At 36.0% G+C, this 15,868-nt stretch overlaps 1 protein-coding gene across 1 annotated transcript; it reads right to left on the bottom strand.

Annotated features, from left to right (window-relative positions):
- Nucleotides 1-11,906: 11,906 nt before the first annotated feature.
- LOC140013801 (phosphomevalonate kinase, peroxisomal-like) lies at nucleotides 11,907-14,429 on the bottom strand. The gene is made up of 5 exons (XM_072063924.1): nucleotides 14,413-14,429; nucleotides 13,603-13,756; nucleotides 13,062-13,159; nucleotides 12,732-12,841; nucleotides 11,907-12,643 (listed from the first exon to the last, which is right to left on the bottom strand). Exons 1-5 carry the CDS (start codon nucleotides 14,427-14,429, stop codon nucleotides 12,393-12,395), a joined length of 630 nt encoding a protein of 209 aa, XP_071920025.1. The 3' UTR covers nucleotides 11,907-12,392.
- Nucleotides 14,430-15,868: the final 1,439 nt, after the last annotated feature.

Here is a 15,868-nt window from a genome sequence, read left to right as displayed (position 1 = left end):
AGCTAGCTGTTTAATAGAGCAAAATATTGTTTTAATCATGCTTTAATGCCACTCTTAGTGTTATCGAGGTTTCTCACCCTAAAAGGTAGTTCAAATCTTCAAGAATTGAGGTTATCACACTTATAGACTAACACACAACTACGTTCACAATCTATGCAGAAAAACCCAATATATTGTTAATAGAACTAGGCTCAATTCCACAATAAAACAGCCAATTGGGTGCCTCTCTAAAACATCATGCGGCTAAACTGGGTAGAAAATTGGCCCTTGTGTTAAGAGCACTAGGTTTGAATCCGCTGTTGACTGGCGGGTTATTGATAGGCAATTTATAAGAACCATCAATACTATACATACCCTGACTTGATAGGTAATGCGCATTGCCCTGATCTTGAAATTACAATAGATACTAGAATAAGTACTAGGAGTCTGAAAGTGCAAAGAACTAAAAGGGATTAAAGTTCACCCAAGATAAACTTTCAACATGCATAGTTACATACACGGAAGCATAGCATGGTACTGGATTGAGAAGTTTCTGGGTTTTGTTCGTAACTGGTCAATGTCCAAGACGGACTCCTTTTCTGGATTAAATGCCCATACGTCATCAGAACCATGAAAAAATAACGCCTGCATTCTTGGTAAGTAAGATTGGCTCCAATCCTTCTTTCAATCCGAAGCGAGGAGGGAATATAAGTGCACATTAAAAGTGCAGAAATTTTTCTAAACAAAAATCTCACAATAAAACGGGAAGAATGAACAACTCTTGAGACAAGATCAAACACTATCCTTAAAGTTTTAATTGCTCCCACCACAAGATACAACAAGAGGAAAGAAAACTTGTTAGCAAATGACAAGTTTTCTCTATTAAGAAAAGATCAAAATGAAAAAAAATTAGTATAATTCCTTTAATTGAGACCAGTCGATTTAAAGCAAAAGAGTTTCTTAACATTATTCAACATTTTTATAGCAAAAACATATTGTCCTAAGAGCTTAATGTGTTTATTTATCAATGTGAAATATTATTGAGCATCCTAAAATTAAACAGAGATAATATTGAATAATCACAATTAGAAACGGATAAATCAGAAACTTTAGCGAAGATTTTTGTTTGTATACACAAAAGAAAACCGAGTCCAATAGCCTTCAAGGGGTAGTTTAGTGGTAAAGCGGGCTCTTGAACTGAACAAAGGCCTGAGTTCAAATTTTTTTCTAGACTTGAATTCCCGTCTAATCTGGGTACGTTGTGGGGGGCTAGCATATCCTCTGGTTTGGTGTGTCACCTCAGGTCCAAAGTGACTCGAGTGTGGGGGGCTAGCATATCCTCTGGATCACCAAAAAAAAAAAAAAAAACTAAGTCCAATATCTGCAATCAAATGCAAAACTTTCAGCCATATTTTTGGTTAATTTTATCCAGGAAGTCATTGGCTGATATGGAATACTGAGGCAAAAGTATATGTTGAAAAAGAAGAACACAGAATTTTTAAAGAAAAAGCAATTGCGATCAATAGAGATACCTACACTGACCCCGATCCTTAAAACCAAACCAACACCGAAAACTAAAAGGCCCACAGACCTGACCTCACTTGTTTCACCCCTTCTTCTCCTTCTCCAATTAAAATCAATGTCTGGGTAATTTATGAGCAATTAGCATGTATTATCTGCAAACAATTTGAAACTACTCAACTGGTCCCCCAAACTAATGTGTGGTTTATAACCATTGTACAGTATGGACACAAATTTGCATTTGAAATCCTCTCAACGATGAGCAAAATCTTGCTTTCTAGATTCTTGATGTAAAGAGAATATCCAGCCCGGAAGCTCTGTAGCCCCTTCAATTACTAAATGAAAAACATCGAACCATGTTTTTTCCATGTTCACAACTTTAACAATCCAGGCAAGAAAAGTTGGTATAGGAAAGAGATTCTGAAAATGTCATTACTCTTAATCTCTTTGCATACAACAATATTCATTATCACATTGAATATTGATTTATCAACATAGAATTGCATTGATAAAGATACTTTTGTTAAGAACCAGACAGCAGGGCCCCTAATCCATTTGATGAGCTTAGGAAGGCACCTCAACAAAGCACTGAAGCTCATGTCACCAAGAAATGCTTAGTCCCCTCAAGTAATGGTGGATTCTGTCGCTACCAAGCCAAAAACTAATTAACCTATAGTTCAGGTAAACAAAAACTCTAAATAGGAAAACCACAATATACTTCATCATCAGTGATAAAAAAAACACACACAACAGAATTTACAAAAAATTCTCCTGACTAAAGTCCAATATGAGACACGAGTCCTGATAGGGTGTTAATTGTTAGTAATTTTATTGTTAATTTCCCCTTTTATTCTTGCCAAATATTGTTTTAATTATTAATATTTACTTATATTTGGTATTGGAGCTTAATTTCAGGAACAAAGCAGAAAATTACCAAAAAGGAGGGACTTTTATGGGAAAATGGAGACTTCTAAGGACCCTGGACTCTTGAATTGGTGGGGACCACAAGCTAGTGCAAGGCATTTAGTCATTTGGGCTTTTCAAAGAAAGCAACGTAGAGAGACTTGGAACAACAAGTACTTTGGAGGTTTTGTCCACATGTGTGGGGACCACGGATAAGAAGCATGAGTCATTTGGACTCTAGGAAAAGAAACGTACAAGACTTTGAATTTGGTGTGGAGACCACTAGAGATAGCATTAGACTTCCTTTTGGCTTTAAAAAGGGAGACAAACGTACTGAGAACTCTTATCAATCAATAGTTTTAGTTTAAGCTTTTAGCATAGTTTTAGTTTTCTTTTCTTAACTTTTTCGCATGGTTGTTCTCCATTAATGGAGGACTAACCTCTCAATTCTAGTCAAGGGGACAATTGAAGACTTGGTTCAACAATTACTGTGGGATCGAATTTATTTTAATTGTTTCCTCCATTTATTGGTATTCATATGTTTCCTGCTTTTAACTGTTATAGCTCTTGTGTATGATTGATTAGTGCGCAATAATTAATTATTCCTATAGGCTATTTTGCTAAATAGGGGTAATTGAATCCGTAATTGTTCGTTATCTCTACCTCAGTAGCAACTGGCGTAATTGGGTTTATGTCAGGGGAGCATATGATCTAGCTTAAACAAACCCTCGTAGCGTGTTTGTTGGTTAGGATTGGGCCTTTCTAATTATTAATGCAATCTAGAAATTAAATTCCACGGTCGTACCTGGGGTTATTTTTGGGTTAGAGAAATAGCTAACGGTTGTACCTTAGCTATCAAGAAATTAAGGAAGGGTTGGTTGTTTATCGCGTGCATGACAACTATAACTAATCTGTTACTAAATGTTGAAATTATCTGTGAATCAATGATCAGTGCATGAACCATTTCTGATGTGTACCCTTGGCTAGAGTTTCCCCAATCATTTATTTTAATTAATTATTTTCTGCAGTTAATTTATTTAGTTAGCATTTAATCCAAAACCCCCCATACTTTGGACTCTAGAAGAAACAAATTATCTCCAGTCCCTGTGGACTCGACCCTACTCACCGCTATATACAAAATCTGTATTTTTCTCGAGTAGGTATTTATTATTGTACAGGTTCGGCACCTGTCAATTTTTGGCGCCGTTGCCGGGGACTGATGCCAGATTAATTTGTTTCTTTTTTTAGTTCATTTTTTTATTTTATTTTCTTTTTTTTTCCTCTTATTTTTTTATATAGTTTATGGTTTCTAACACTCCGTATTTTGGTGATAGACTGGATTTTGTTTCCAGGGAAGGCAATGAGGCTTCTTTTTTTGCTAAGTTTGCGTATTCAGAGGCACTAAACTCTATTAGAGAAAGAATGGCTGCTGCAACCTGTAAAATTTGTTATGCCAGGGATCATTCAACCGGTATGTGCCCCGAATATCAAGATAATCTGAGTGTCCCATTCAATAATTATGGAGATTTTTCACCCTGGTCTCAAACGTAGTATAACCCTAATCCAAACGGGTATGATCAAGGATGGTGGGATAACTCCAGTTATAATTATACAACAGGGCCAATGAATTTTCAGCAGTATGAGTCTCAAGAATCATCATCTATGTCAGGTATGTCTCTTGAAGAAATAGTTGAATCAATAGCTATTAATACATATCAATTCCAACAGGAGACACAAAGGAGAAATGAGATGATGAAGGAGGCAATGAGTAATCTGGAAGATCAAATGTGTCTATTGACATCCAGAATAAATCGATTGGCTTCTCAATTTGAAGAATTGCCCTCGGAAACCATTGTTGATTTTGAAGAAAATAAGAGTGCAATTTGCCTGACTAGTGATGAGGAGCTGCAAGATTTTCAAGAAGAGAGATGTATAGATGCAGTTGAAGAAGAAGCCGAAAAGGAAGAAATGGAACCCCAACTGCAACCCGTTCAAGTGAAAGAATCCAGTGAAGAATCATCAAATGTGGTGACACCACCTCCATTCCCTAACCCGCATTTTCCTAACTCTTACTCTATGATTTCTGTTAATGAGATTGATTTTGTTATACCGGAAGTTTTTGAGTCTCATGGCAGAAATAAGTTGAGAGTGGAGATGGCGAAATATCTTGAACCGATAAATGCGCGTGGTGGAGGAGTGAGTGAAGAATCCAGATTATTGTTGACCGGTTTGGAGCCATCTACTAGTTCACGGAAGATCGTAGCTCGTGTGCTGAAGGATTACTCCATCTATGAGGGTTATCAGGATCACATTGAAAATGAAGCATTGAAGCGAGCCACAAGATTTTATCCTCCATGAACAAGACATAACAATGTCTAGCCAAAGACATTAAAGAAGGGCGCTTTTTGGGAGGCAACCCAAATATTGATTTTATTATTTTTCGTTGTTCACTTCTTTCATTTTTTTTGTTTCTCAGTTGAGTAGTAATGGTCTTCATATTTTTCTCTACTGTGGCAGGAAGTGCAATCTCTACTGTGGCAGGAAGTGCAATCTTGGCGTGCCCACGCGGTGTTTGACGACCAAAAAAAAAAAAAAAGAGAAAATTTCAAAAATTCAAAATAAAAACATTTTCCATTTTACACCTTCAGTTTTGATTCTCACAATTCGAAGTTTGAAATTTGAGTGTGCAAAAAAAAAAAAAAAATCCCAAAAACTATTTTTTTTTCTTTTTCTCTTTTCTTTTTCTTTCTTTCTTTCTTCTTTTTCTTTCTTCCTTTCTTTTCTTTCTTTCCTTTCCTTTTCTTTCCTTTTCTTCTTCTTCTCTGCCGTTCCCCAGTTTTCCACTTTTCCTTCTCTTCTTTTGTTCGTCCGCCGCCGCCCGCCGCCTCGCCACCAGCTCGCGCGCCTCCTCCTAAGCTCTGCCCGCGGCCGTCCACCCACAGCGCGGCTCCGCTACCAGCGCTCGCAGCTCCTCCTGAGCTCGCGCACCTCCAACGCCACCAGGTGCCGCCGCACTTCCACGACTCTCCACCGCCAGCAGCCACCTCCATCTTCCTTCACTGCACGCCGCTGACCACCAACTCCCTCTCCTTTTGTGCGCGTCGCTGTCCACAGACACGCCACCCCCACCTCACTTCTCTCTCTCCCGCGGCCATCATCAGCTCCGCCTCACCTCACGCCAACCTCCAGCAGCTCCACCATCGCCACCTCCTTGCCGCGCGTCACCACCTGCCCAAAATTGGCAGGTGGAGGTATTCCAATTTCCACCTTGATTAGTATTTCTCTGGTCCTTAAATTGCTGGAATTTACGTTTTTGTTTCTTGGGTGTCTTGATGGATACAAGCAGGAGGTGATTTGGGCATTTTCTGGGGCTAATTTTGGGTGAAATTCAATTTATTTGCTACCTCATTTGGGGGTGCTCTCTGGTATTGATTATATTGTTGAATATTGTTTGGGTTTTGACTACTTGAGATTTCTATTGCATCTGGGAGATAAAATTTGACGGCTCTTGTGCCAGTTCATTTGTTTGGGAATTGTTGCGGTTGATTTAGGAGGTAGTTTCCAATTGCTTGTTGTTTTGATTTCTGCTCATTTTTGGTGCTACTTGGTGTGTTCGGATTTATCAGGTGCAGTGGGTTGGCCATTTGATTTAATTTTTTTTTCCTGAACCTGCAGCGGAGGTACTGGATGTGGTGTTGACTAAAATTTCTTATTCCTTTATGCTTGACTGCCTACTTGATTCTTGGGTTTTAGTGCTTAAATTGTATCTCAAATCCTAAACGGTGGTTGCTAGAATTGCCTATTGCTTGGCCCAATTGCTAGGTTTGGTCGCTTGAAGTGGGTAATTGAATGTCCAATTGGTGACATTTGTTGAGTTTCACTTGCTCCAATTGGTTGAATTCATTGCTCTGTTGGGGTCCCTACTGGTATCACTTGAGTTCTGCTTTGTTAGTTTCTGTATCGTGCCCCTTGATCTTATTTTGACTGAATTGGAGACCCAGTGCATATTCATTCAATTTGCTGTGTTGTTAGGGTACTTTTCTAGCCTTTGGGGTGCCTCAGTTGTGCTTTTTATTAATTGGGTTAGCCATGTGGTTCCCTTCTTTCCTGTGTATACACCAGTGGTACTGGTTGTGCTAATTTGCTTACAATTTCTTATTTCGATATGATTGAGCATCTGTGACTGAGTATCCTTCGATCTTGCTGCTTTGTTGGGATCGTTTTTGGTGTCAAGTGAGTATCATTTGGTACTTTCTGCCTGGAGTCTATTGAGCTGCCTTTGGTTGGGGTTTATTGCATTTAATTGGTGCATTGGATGGCTCCCATGCCATTTCCATTGCTTATTGAAGTAGGTTGCCTCTATTTGCCTTGTGTGGGAGTATTTAGTCCTTATCAATTCAATTGCTAAGCCCATTGGAGTACTTGCAGCGATTTTGAGTTGCATTATTTCTGCATTGACTAACATTCGGACCACCATTGCTTATTGTTTGTAATAGCTGCTTTGTTGAGAATTTCGCCTATTTTGACTGCATTTGTTCATTCTCCTTGGTTGGCTGCTTGATTGAAAGCTCAGAGCTTGTGACTAAGTTGTTATTGCTTAAATTCTAACCTGCTATTACTAGACTTGCTGAATTTTAGGGGACATTTGTTGCGATTTTGGGTAAAATTGAGTTCATTTGTTGCGATTTGTTGATTTATTTAGACTCTATTACCGCTTCTAGTCTGTTTGATCGCCATATTCGTTGGAATTGACTGCGTTCAAGCACATTGTTGGACGTCCTCGGCCATTGATTGAAACTGCTGCATTGTTTGGAAATTTGCTGGTTTGATGTTCTCTGTTGCACTCTAGTTCGCCTGGATCAAGACGCACGTCGGAGCTCTCCTCCCCTCTGCAATCTTTCACTGCCGCGCACTACCGTAGCACCATTTTCACTCCACCGTTCCCACCTATTCCATAGCTGCCCAAGACCTTCCACCACGTATTCAGGGAAGTGTAGTTGTCCTATTCGCTTTTCTTTACTTTATGATCTCCATTGAGGACAATGTCGGATTTAGGTGTGGGGGGAGAGCTGTGGTACAGTTGGTATTTCTGGTATTCAGTTTTTAGTTTTTTTTCCTTTATTTTCGTTGTTATTTGTTCTATTTTTTCGTTTATTTTCTTTTTACTTTTACTAGTGATCAGTTTTATGTGAATACCAAGTTTGATACTGGATTGCTGTTTCTAATTCTGCTATTGCCAAGTTTTAGTAATAAAAGGATATCAAGTTGATGTAGTTGAGTTCAGGAACATCTCTTTGGTGAATATCAATAATTGCTTAACTTTTCTTATTTTTGGTTAACTTCTCTAGGCATGGGGAATGATTGTTAGCATTTTTCATGTAAATTGGTCCATTTATTAATTTTAGTTCTCCATGTCTGGAAATTTGAGGCTGGCTGCTGTTAATCTTGTGTTGCTTTTAGATATCGTGCTATATGATTGTAAATAAAGGGTGACTGTACTCCGCTAGTTATCACTACTGAGTAACCGGGGATTTTCACCTAAAGTGTCGATTCTCGCGTCAAAAGGTAGTGATTGCTATGAGTGCGTGGTCCCGTAGCGATTGGAGCTGAGTAACCGGGCTCCTCCATCTATCAAATGTTGGAGTTCGCGTCAAAAGGCTCTAATGGCTAGAAACTAAGTCTTTTGTCATTTATTGGAAAAAAAAGTGGAAGAATGTGAAAAAGAGTAAAGTAAAGTTTGTGTTAGTATTAAAAAAAAATAAAAAAAAATAAAAAAAAAGTCAGCTTGCCTATTTGTGATCTTAATGTCGAGATTTTGGTTAGTAATTGGACCGTTTGCTGATAAATGTGAGCAACCATTCCTTTTTCTTAGATTAGTTTGCTTTAAATTGGAGGAGTTGGTAGTTTAGATGCTAACCGGGGTGATTTTTCTTGGATCTTGACCTGTGTCGTTTGATATATGATTTTCTTGGTGTCTTGGCAATACGGTAGTTGGAGTAACAGCCATGGTCAAATTTTGGTGTTCAATTGTTGTTCCCATGCTTGAGGGCAAGCATGATTTAGGTGTGGGGGGAATTGATAGGGTGTTAATTGTTAGTAATTTTATTGTTAATTTCCCCTTTTATTCTTGCCAAATATTGTTTTAATTATTAATATTTACTTATATTTGGTATTGGAGCTTAATTTCAGGAACAAAGCAGAAAATTACCAAAAAGTAGGGACTTTTATGGGAAAATGGAGACTTCTAAGGACCCTGGACTCTTGAATTGGTGGGGACCACAAGCTAGTGCAAGGCATTTAGTCATTTGGGCTTTTCAAAGAAAGCAACGTAGAGAGACTTGGAACAACAAGTACTTTGGAGGTTTTGTCCACATGTGTGGGGACCACGGATAAGAAGCATGAGTCATTTGGACTCTAGGAAAAGAAACGTACAAGACTTTGAATTTGGTGTGGAGACCACTAGAGATAGCATTAGACTTCCTTTTGGCTTTAAAAAGGGAGACAAACGTACTGAGAACTCTTATCAATCAATAGTTTTAGTTTAAGCTTTTAGCATAGTTTTAGTTTTCTTTTCTTAGCTTTTTCGCATGGTTGTTCTCCATTAATGGAGGACTAACCTCTCAATTCTAGTCAAGGGGACAATTGAAGACTTGGTTCAACAATTACTGTGAGATCGAATTTATTTTAATTGTTTCCTCCATTTATTGGTATTCATATGTTTCCTGCTTTTAACTGTTATAGCTCTTGTGTATGATTGATTAGTGCGCAATAATTAATTATTCATATAGGCTATTTTGCTAAATAGGGGTAATTGAATCCGTAATTGTTCGTTATCTCTACCTCAGTAGCAACTGGCGTAATTGGGTTTATGTCAGGGGAGCATATGATCTAGCTTAAACAAACCCTCGTAGCGTGTTTGTTGGTTAGGATTGGGCCTTTCTAATTATTAATGCAATTTAGAAATTAAATTCCACGGTCGTACCTGGGGTTATTTTTGGGTTAGAGAAATAGCTAACGGTCGTACCTTAGCTATCAAGAAATTAAGGAAGGGTTGGTTGTTTATCGCGTGCATGACAACTATAACTAATCTGTTACTAAATGTTGGAATTATCTGTGAATCAATGATCAGTGCATGAACCATTTCTGATGTGTACCCTTGGCTAGAGTTTCCCCAATCATTTATTTTAATTAAATATTTTCTGCAGTTAATTTATTTAGTTAGCATTTAATCCAAAACCCCCCATACTTTGGACTCTAGAAGAAACAAATTATCCCCAATCCCTGTGGACTCGACCCTACTCACCGCTATATACAAAATCTGTATTTTTCTCGAGTAGGTATTTATTATTGTACAGGTTCGGCACCTGTCAAGTCCCAATTCTTTTCTTTCGTCCTTTTTTTTGGTGGTTTCATATGAGAAGAGTACTACTATCAGGCAACATTTTGAGCCCGATTACATGAGCATATTTATCAGTTCGCCTTCAAAAAGCAAGGAAGTGAGCGAATCGGGTGAAAATGGCAAAGCTACTGTAATCGGGTGAAAAAAAAAAAAAAACCTGAAGTGCTCGTGAAAATATCTTTTAATCAAAATTAAAAAAGGGCAAATTATATTTTACCCCCCTGTGGTTTAGCATTTTTTTACATAACCCCCATATGGTTTCAAAAACTATACATAACTCCTTCATGATTTGAATTAAAGTGTCAAAGTGACGAAAATAGTCACTCGTAACGGAATTTCTAAAAATATCGAAATTACCTTTATAAATACATGACACATTAACCCCGTATGATTTTTTTATTTTACTATATAACCCCCTTATGGTTTTCAAAATATACACATAACCCCCCTTGGTTAATAAATAATTTTCAACTTTACATAAGGGTATTTTTGACATTTTAGGTGACTCCGTTACGAATGGTCATTCCCGTCACTTTGACACTTTAATCCAAACCATAAGGGGGTTATGTATAGTTTTTAAAACCATAGGAGGGTTATATAAAAAAAGGTTAAACCGCAGGAGAGTAAAGTGGAATTTTCCCAAAAAAAATTGTAATCTAGGATGTGTCTATCTCACTATGGAACACACCATTATAGACTTTTATGGATAACTAATAATAGTGCCAAAGCAAAAAATTTCCAACAAATGGGTGGTACTAGCTTCACAGTTCTGTTAATCGAGTTTGAGTCGAGCATTAGAATTAGATGATCCCATAATAATGCTAAGGATGGTTTGAAAATTATGTGATTTTTCAATATTCCAATTATGCAAAAGACTATCCTTGTGATAAAAGATGGATATTTCTCGTGGCATTTGGTTAGTGAAGAAAAGTCATTGTAAAACGAATTAGTTGACCTGAGATAAGTTGAAGTTTTTTAAATATACTAAAATTCTATATTAAATCTTTATTTTTAAGTTATCTGTGTCGTCATTGTTTGTGTAATTTGGCCGAGGTATCAAGAGTTAGGGCACATTTATGTATCAAAATATTATATACACTGTAATTTTAAGGGTCATAGAAGTCTACAAATCATTAATAGCCTTCTAATATAAATAAATCTCTCAATTTCATCTTAAGTTTATCATTAAATTTTAGATAATATTATCCCTTAAAATCTCAAAGGGTGAAAACTTTCTCGATTTATTAAAACTTTAGACATTTAGATTGTGTCTGTGACAAAAATCACAGCATCTATGAATTTGTGAGAAATAGGGGTGAGGTGAGGGAGAGAGGGAAGAGAAGGAGGGGGGAAAGGAGAGGAGAGGAGGAGTGAGGGAGGAAGAAAGAAGGAAGGAAAAGCGGAAGGACAAGAGATAGGGTGAGAGAAAAAAATGGTGTTGGGGGAGGGGGGAGGGCGAAGAAGGGTGCTTGCGGAATGCCAGCCGATAATGATGGGTTGAAACGACGGAGGAAGAAGAAGAAAAGAGAAAAGAAAGAAAAAACTTTGTGTATTTTTGACTTTTTGGGGTGTATATTTTGAAAAATCGTAGAGTATTTTAGAAAGTTATTAGAGACAAAGTTATAAAAAAATTGTGTGTATTAAAAATAGGCCAAAAAAACTTGCCTCCCAAACAAAAGCAATGTACGCGCAAACTGATATAAAGCACTACCTTTTCATTAAATTAATTGATAGAACTAAGAAAGAGAGCCTATCAAAAAAAAAAAAAAAAGAGTAAGAAAGAGAGATAACCGACTGTACCATTATCACACACACCATAGTTAATTCCCAAATTTCAGTTTTTCTATTCCAATGAGATGTTTACCATTATGACACAAAATTTTGAGCTACAATTCTGTGAGGACGTCATTTCCATTTGGAAAAGTAAGAAAAGGAGATAATCGAGTCAAAGTCAAAATTGGAAACATATGGTGAACGGTTTAATCCCCAAGAACACTTACATATGTTGATGTATATGGTAACATGGTTGAACAGATTATTCATGAGCTTGTGAAGGCACCCCAACAAAGCACGAAAGCCAAAAAAAAAACTTTATCAAGTCCTATGTGGAAACAGAGGTTGATTCAAATTCACAAGTATACATCAATGTTCTAAAGAAAATAAATTTTGCTAACACGAGTTCCTAAAATCAGTGGGTCTGGTAAATCTAGTAAGTACATCATTTTTCTTCAATTAGATAGAGTCAGCAGCTTCAAATATCTAAAATTTCCTAATATAAAAGACTGATCTAATTTAGTTTTTTGTAGTCGTTTCTCAATCTGCAAGGGAAAGTTCCACTTCAGAATCTCACATATATAAGTTGATCTTAGAAAAGTTTCATTCAATTATGAAAGTATACAGTGACATATACGAAACAATAAGATCCAAATAACAAAATCCATTCTTATATTGGTTAGTTAACTGGAAAGCATGACTACCTCAAGAAGATATTGAACTACAAATCTTTGCTAAACATGAACAGGAACCTCACAATGATATAAGTAATAGATGATTGTGCCGAAGGAAGCTAAGAGAACATCAATTGCAAGAGTCAAACTGAGTAAGCTTTTATTATTATGAAACCTGGCACTCGAACAACTAGCAAATTGCTTTTTGGTGCATAGATATGATTCAAGTCAACCACTAATTTAGAGACAGCCATTGTGTTAAGAGGGACAAGAAGGAAATGATCACTAAACACCACTAAGCTGTCACGGCTTGAAGATACATGACAGGAAACGTGAAATACCTGATTCCTATATGAATAAAACTCATTGCATCCTAGAATCGTAATATCAAGACCTGCATGACTAATCCATCAGCAACTTGGATTCATTTATATTCATTCAGCTTAACGAACAAATATGAAGAGTGAAATGTCAGACATTACCTTGCAAAAGTATCTTTTGTAATGCATCTGTCTTGTCTTTGCCAAATTTTGCATGAGCTGCTGCCACTGCATATTGGACCGCATGTTCTACAAAGGGGTTTCTTGAGGCACTGCTATTAAGCCAACAACATAAGGCATTACTCCAGTGAATTCCATTTAATACATGAATCCTTTGCATGTGGTTTTTAAAACACGAATCCAATCCAGAATTCCACAAAAGCATACATATATCTAATTGTAAAATTGCAAACAAAAATGATTGAAGTTAAATGGAAAGACATCAGCAGATATAGTTCGACCAACGTAAGGCGTGAAAACAGATAGACTTACCTTGAAGACACAGGCTGAAGAGTTAAATGTTTGAGGGACAATTTGTATATAGTTTCTCTCGACATCTGTGGAGAAGTTAATTTTACATCTGTCCATGCCTAAAAGTTAATAAGAACAAACTCTATTCAAATTCTGCGAAATAAATTGATTATGGTTAAAGATACATAGGTAGAGAAAAAAGACACTTCATACAGTTACATACTAGAGAGAGGTTGATTAAGAATGAAGAAACTTAGGTAAAACATGCCTGCTTCAAATAAAAGATCAATTCAAGTAACCTCGTTAAAGCCCATCCTAATATAAGACATAGTCCTTTTATCATTTGGTTATCAAATGGCACCAAATTAATTACTTCATAGGGCTTCTAACTTTCTTAAATAATATGGGTTTCTTTATCCTCTACTGAACCAAGCATTCTTCTCAGGGAGTAAACTTCGGACAAATAGTATTCAAACTTATGACTTGCATAATAAAGAATGAAGTGGAAAATACTTATTACTGAAAGAAAAGTTCACAATATGAAAAAAAAAAAAAGACTCACCCAAGCCCAACTCTCAGGTTTGATTTCCTCATAAAGTGGCTTCACTATGGCATAAAATCGTGCATTTGTGCTCAGGACAATCCCTGCATTAGGCCTCTCCAAAATTAGATAACCTCCAGTCATCAAAACCTTTCCAGGAGCAGAAGCAATCCTGCTCAAATATCATTCATGTTAAAATCAGCTAATTCTATTTCATAAAATAATAAGGCAGAAACAATAAAGTTTACATCAAAAACCCAATATCACATCCAAAATGAAAAGCAGAAAAAGATTCTTCCTTTTTTCTCTTTTGGCCAACAACCATATATCCTACGACCAAGAAACTGAAATGCAAGAAATGTAACAATGAAACAGACACGGCAGATTGAATACTTCAACTGGGGTAAATTGATGGTTGGATGATCGAATGGTTTGATGTCAAAAACCCAAAAAATTTCGGATTCAATGCGATTTATTGATCTCTTGGTTATATATCAATTGAATTAAGTCTTCTCAAAAGCAATTCTAAGCATAATTCCTCCAAATGTTGATAAACAAAAAGGGATAGATTAACTTACTAATAACCGATGCAAGGATGGAGAGAAGAAGATGCAGATGGTATTGTTGTGCTCAAGTACGTTCTGGGATTCGCAGATTCGGATTCAAGTGATCAGTATCTTCTTCTTTTTTTTTATTTCCTCTTTGTTGGGACAACGACAAGGAATAAAAGCAGCAAGGGCAATAAAACAATTACTGCTCTTTGTTGACTCAATTTGTTAAAACTTCAAGCCTGCGTAGCTACTTCTCAGTTTTCAGTTCTCAGTCGCTGACTTGGGAACGTGGTCCATTTCTCACTGTGCAACAGATCAGGCACTTACCAAGTACTACAGCGTAAAAGAACCAACCACCTTTGCTTTAAAGTCGTTGGCTGCCGAAAGAGTTTTAAGGCTCTTCTTGGTGCAGGTCAAGAGATTTGGGATTGAATTTCTTGATTTGCATTCACCTTTAGTATTTTTTGAAAATTTCACAGTTCCCTTCAGATTCTCTCTTGACCCATTTGAATCCATCTCTTCCCTCTTAGTAGAGTAGGTGTAGATATAGAATAGAACAAACTACCGTGTCGACAAAATAAAAAAAATAAAATAAAAGAATTTTTATTTTTTATTTTCTTTGTTTATTATTTACTAGTATTATGTAACATATATTAACAGATCATAAGAAGAGAAAAAAACAAATGAAACAAATGAGTACATTTTCGAACATTTTAAAAGTGCTTAGAATATTAACCTTTAATTAGAATTCAATTTAGCAAAATAACTTTTAAAAAAAATCATAATATCAATTATCTCATCCGTTCCTCATCCCACAACAAATAATGTGTTTGGACAAGAGATTATTTGGAATAACACTCTATAACACTTTTTATAGTATGATGTGTGTAAGGTAAAAATGTGATTGAAAATTATGTTTATGATACAAGTTGACAAATATTTGACTTTTTTTTTTTAAACAAATCAAGCTAACCAAACAGACCAATATCAGCTTCGCCTTCGAATTTCTACATATAATCCTACTTTTTGAAAATCTTGGGATCACGGACAATCAAATGAAATAAAGTTGGACCTTTTTATAAAAGAAAGGAATGGAGTAAGGTTGCAAGCAAAGCGTAATCCAATGTTTGGTTACTTTTTTGAACTCTGGATTAATGATTTTATAGCAAAACTCAATTGTTATGTACATTGATGGTTGGATCAATCCTAGAATCAGAATAAATTTATTTGTCGTTCTCGGAAATCTCACCAAGCCCCTTCCCGGCCCCGCCCTGCTTCTCTTGCAGGGACATTTGCGAAACTAATAAAAATTTATTATATAATTTTATTATAGTCAAATTTTAGCAAATAAATATTAAAATATTAAAATATTAACATATCATCAAGTTGTTATTTATTGTAATTTCACAATTTAAACTTATAAAAACAATCAAACAAAAGCTATTTGAATACAATAATGGAATAAATATAACTAAAGTAGTCAAGTTTTCACTTTTAGCGCAAATACAATCACTAATTCATTATTGTACTTGTGTATTTTTTTTTTTGAGAAAAAAGTGTTATTGTATTAAGTGTAATTAAGAATTTAGTATAAATGTATTAGTAAATTTAGTATAATTAATTAATAATTTCTATTAGTAGACATATATAATTATTAGTATAATTAATAATATCAATTATATTATATATACTAATATGCATTATATAATACATATAACTAATAATATCATCATCAT

This window comes from Coffea arabica, chromosome 8c (genome assembly GCF_036785885.1).
Source record: "Coffea arabica cultivar ET-39 chromosome 8c, Coffea Arabica ET-39 HiFi, whole genome shotgun sequence".
NCBI classification, from domain to species: domain Eukaryota; kingdom Viridiplantae; phylum Streptophyta; class Magnoliopsida; order Gentianales; family Rubiaceae; genus Coffea; species Coffea arabica.
Note: the sequence above shows the minus strand (reverse complement) of the source record. Positions and strands in the feature narration are given on the sequence as shown.

Excerpts from the sequence above, each read along its gene's own strand:
- LOC140013801 (XM_072063924.1), bottom strand. Across the intron at positions 13,160-13,602 it reads AACCTGAGAGTTGGGCTTGG|GCATGGACAGATGTAAAATT; the intron begins GTGAGTCTTTTT and ends ATTAACTTTTAG. Across the intron at positions 12,842-13,061 it reads CTTCAGCCTGTGTCTTCAAG|TGCCTCAAGAAACCCCTTTG; the intron begins GTAAGTCTATCT and ends GCTTAATAGCAG.